This window comes from Papilio polytes, unplaced genomic scaffold (genome assembly GCF_000836215.1).
Source record: "Papilio polytes unplaced genomic scaffold, Ppol_1.0 DF821044.1, whole genome shotgun sequence".
NCBI classification, from domain to species: domain Eukaryota; kingdom Metazoa; phylum Arthropoda; class Insecta; order Lepidoptera; family Papilionidae; genus Papilio; species Papilio polytes.
The window spans coordinates 297,976-299,782 of NW_013528160.1; the positions used below are offsets into that span (position 1 = coordinate 297,976).

The following is a 1,807-nucleotide window of genomic DNA, read 5'->3' on the forward strand; positions in this document are numbered from 1 at the left end:
ATCAGGGCGGAAACAATGTATTCATGTAATATGATAACTTGAAGTTCGTCTGAATGGGAACGTTAATGTTGAAAATATTTTATTGGAAAGTTATCTCTTTGTAAAATACAATGATAATACTGCGGGAATATTCCTACACCACATCTGTCTCGCAGCTTTGCTTTCAGTTCTGCGCTGGACTAGCATCACGCTCGACACCATCATGTTGCTATGATGAGAAACATAATACGTGAGAAGGCCAAGAAGAGAGGTTACGATTCTCGGAAATGATGAAACAAAGCACAGAGAGAGTTAATATATGCTAAGTGAGTAATGTCGCAGTAATATTGGCATCTCTCAGTGCTGTCGAGGCAATCTCCACGGAGCACGTACATATGCATGCTGCATTGCGAGCGTCGAAGTGATTTCACCGAATGGGTAGGAAATATAAGTCCTGCACTGTATATTTGCATACACTGTGATCGCATCATGTTCCACAAGGTGTATTCAGATTACACTGAAATACGTCAAACTATTAACAGTAATAATATTAATTGCATAATATTTATTCAATTCAAATTCAATATAATTTGTATGATTTAATTTTTTTTATCTGTATTTTATGTTATCTATGACGTTTCGCGTGAACAGAGGTGGAGGTACTTAGGAAATGGTATATAAGAGATGTTCATAGGGGAGTGCGTAGTCATCAAAGTACAAGCAACAAGTCGATATGATGTTGTTTCTGTGGCCGGTGGTGGCGCTCTTGTCGGTGGCCCCAAGTGTCCTGAGTCACACGATCAGTGACACCTCTCGACAGTGCCTGGCATTGTACAACAAAGATTTCTCCAATGAATTCTTGATCGGCACGTGGTACTACGTTTACAAATTCTCCCTCTGGCTCAACTTGCCTGCATCTAGCATTTGCAGAGAAGTCACATTCCAGCGCCCAACAACGGAAGATCTTACCAATTACAGAAACTATTTCAACAGAACCGATATGCCGTATTCTTTCAACGATGATTCTGTTGGATTTTCGGTGGTGAACAGCGGTCCAGGAGATACATTTTTAGCTGGACTTTTCTTAGGTGTTAAGGAAGCGAAGTTCTTCGTTCGCCATCCCGCAAACAACGCGGATAGGGAGACATATGACGTAAGAGCGTTCAGGTATGTAAACGATGACTTTGTGATCCACGAGGACTGCGCCCTGCGCGGACACACCAGATGGCTGATTTCGAGAAAGAGGAACCCAACCAATGAGGAGCTACAGAAGATTATTGACAGTGAATACGACCTTAAGAGGCTGGAGTCACAGAAGTACTGCGACTTATAAGAAAATATCTTATATTGTTAGTTATTTCGTCAACGATGAAAAACCAGATTTCGATTGAATAAAATATTTGTAACTATCAAAATGTGTAACTCCGTATAAAAATAAAAATTTATTTATTTCAATATAGTACGTCATAGACACGAATTAATAGAATATTATGTTTTTAGGTAAATTTCATGTTAATAGGTGTATTTAATTATTTAAACAAAAACATACAGTTTTGTTTACTTTAAATCTTATTTATACCACAATGAATTACCTAAAATACACAGAATACCAGCCAAGAAGAAAATTAAATTAAAAAAGGTAAACTTAGAGTGAATTTAATATGTTTTAAAATACCTAGCAATTTGCAAGAGCGTACATTCCAACCGCGCTGTTTCTGAGAGTTGCATTTTTAACCAACACAATCCAATCCCGCTGCACACGAACCACTTAGTCTTTTAAAGGACACAATAATATACTTAACAATTTTGTTACTAAAATACATCTTTA

General features: G+C 37.6%; 1 protein-coding gene across 1 annotated transcript; it reads left to right on the forward strand.

Annotated features, from left to right (window-relative positions):
- Positions 1-702: 702 nt before the first annotated feature.
- Positions 703-1,348, forward strand: LOC106109891. The gene has a single exon (XM_013291535.1). It carries the CDS (start codon positions 713-715, stop codon positions 1,310-1,312), a length of 600 nt encoding a protein of 199 aa, XP_013146989.1. The 5' UTR covers positions 703-712; the 3' UTR covers positions 1,313-1,348.
- Positions 1,349-1,807: the final 459 nt, after the last annotated feature.

Bases quoted from the DNA above. Each gene is read 5' to 3' on its own strand.
- LOC106109891 (XM_013291535.1), top strand. From the start codon at position 713: ATGATGTTGTTTCTGTGGCCGGTGGTGGCGCTCTTGTCGGTGGCCCCA.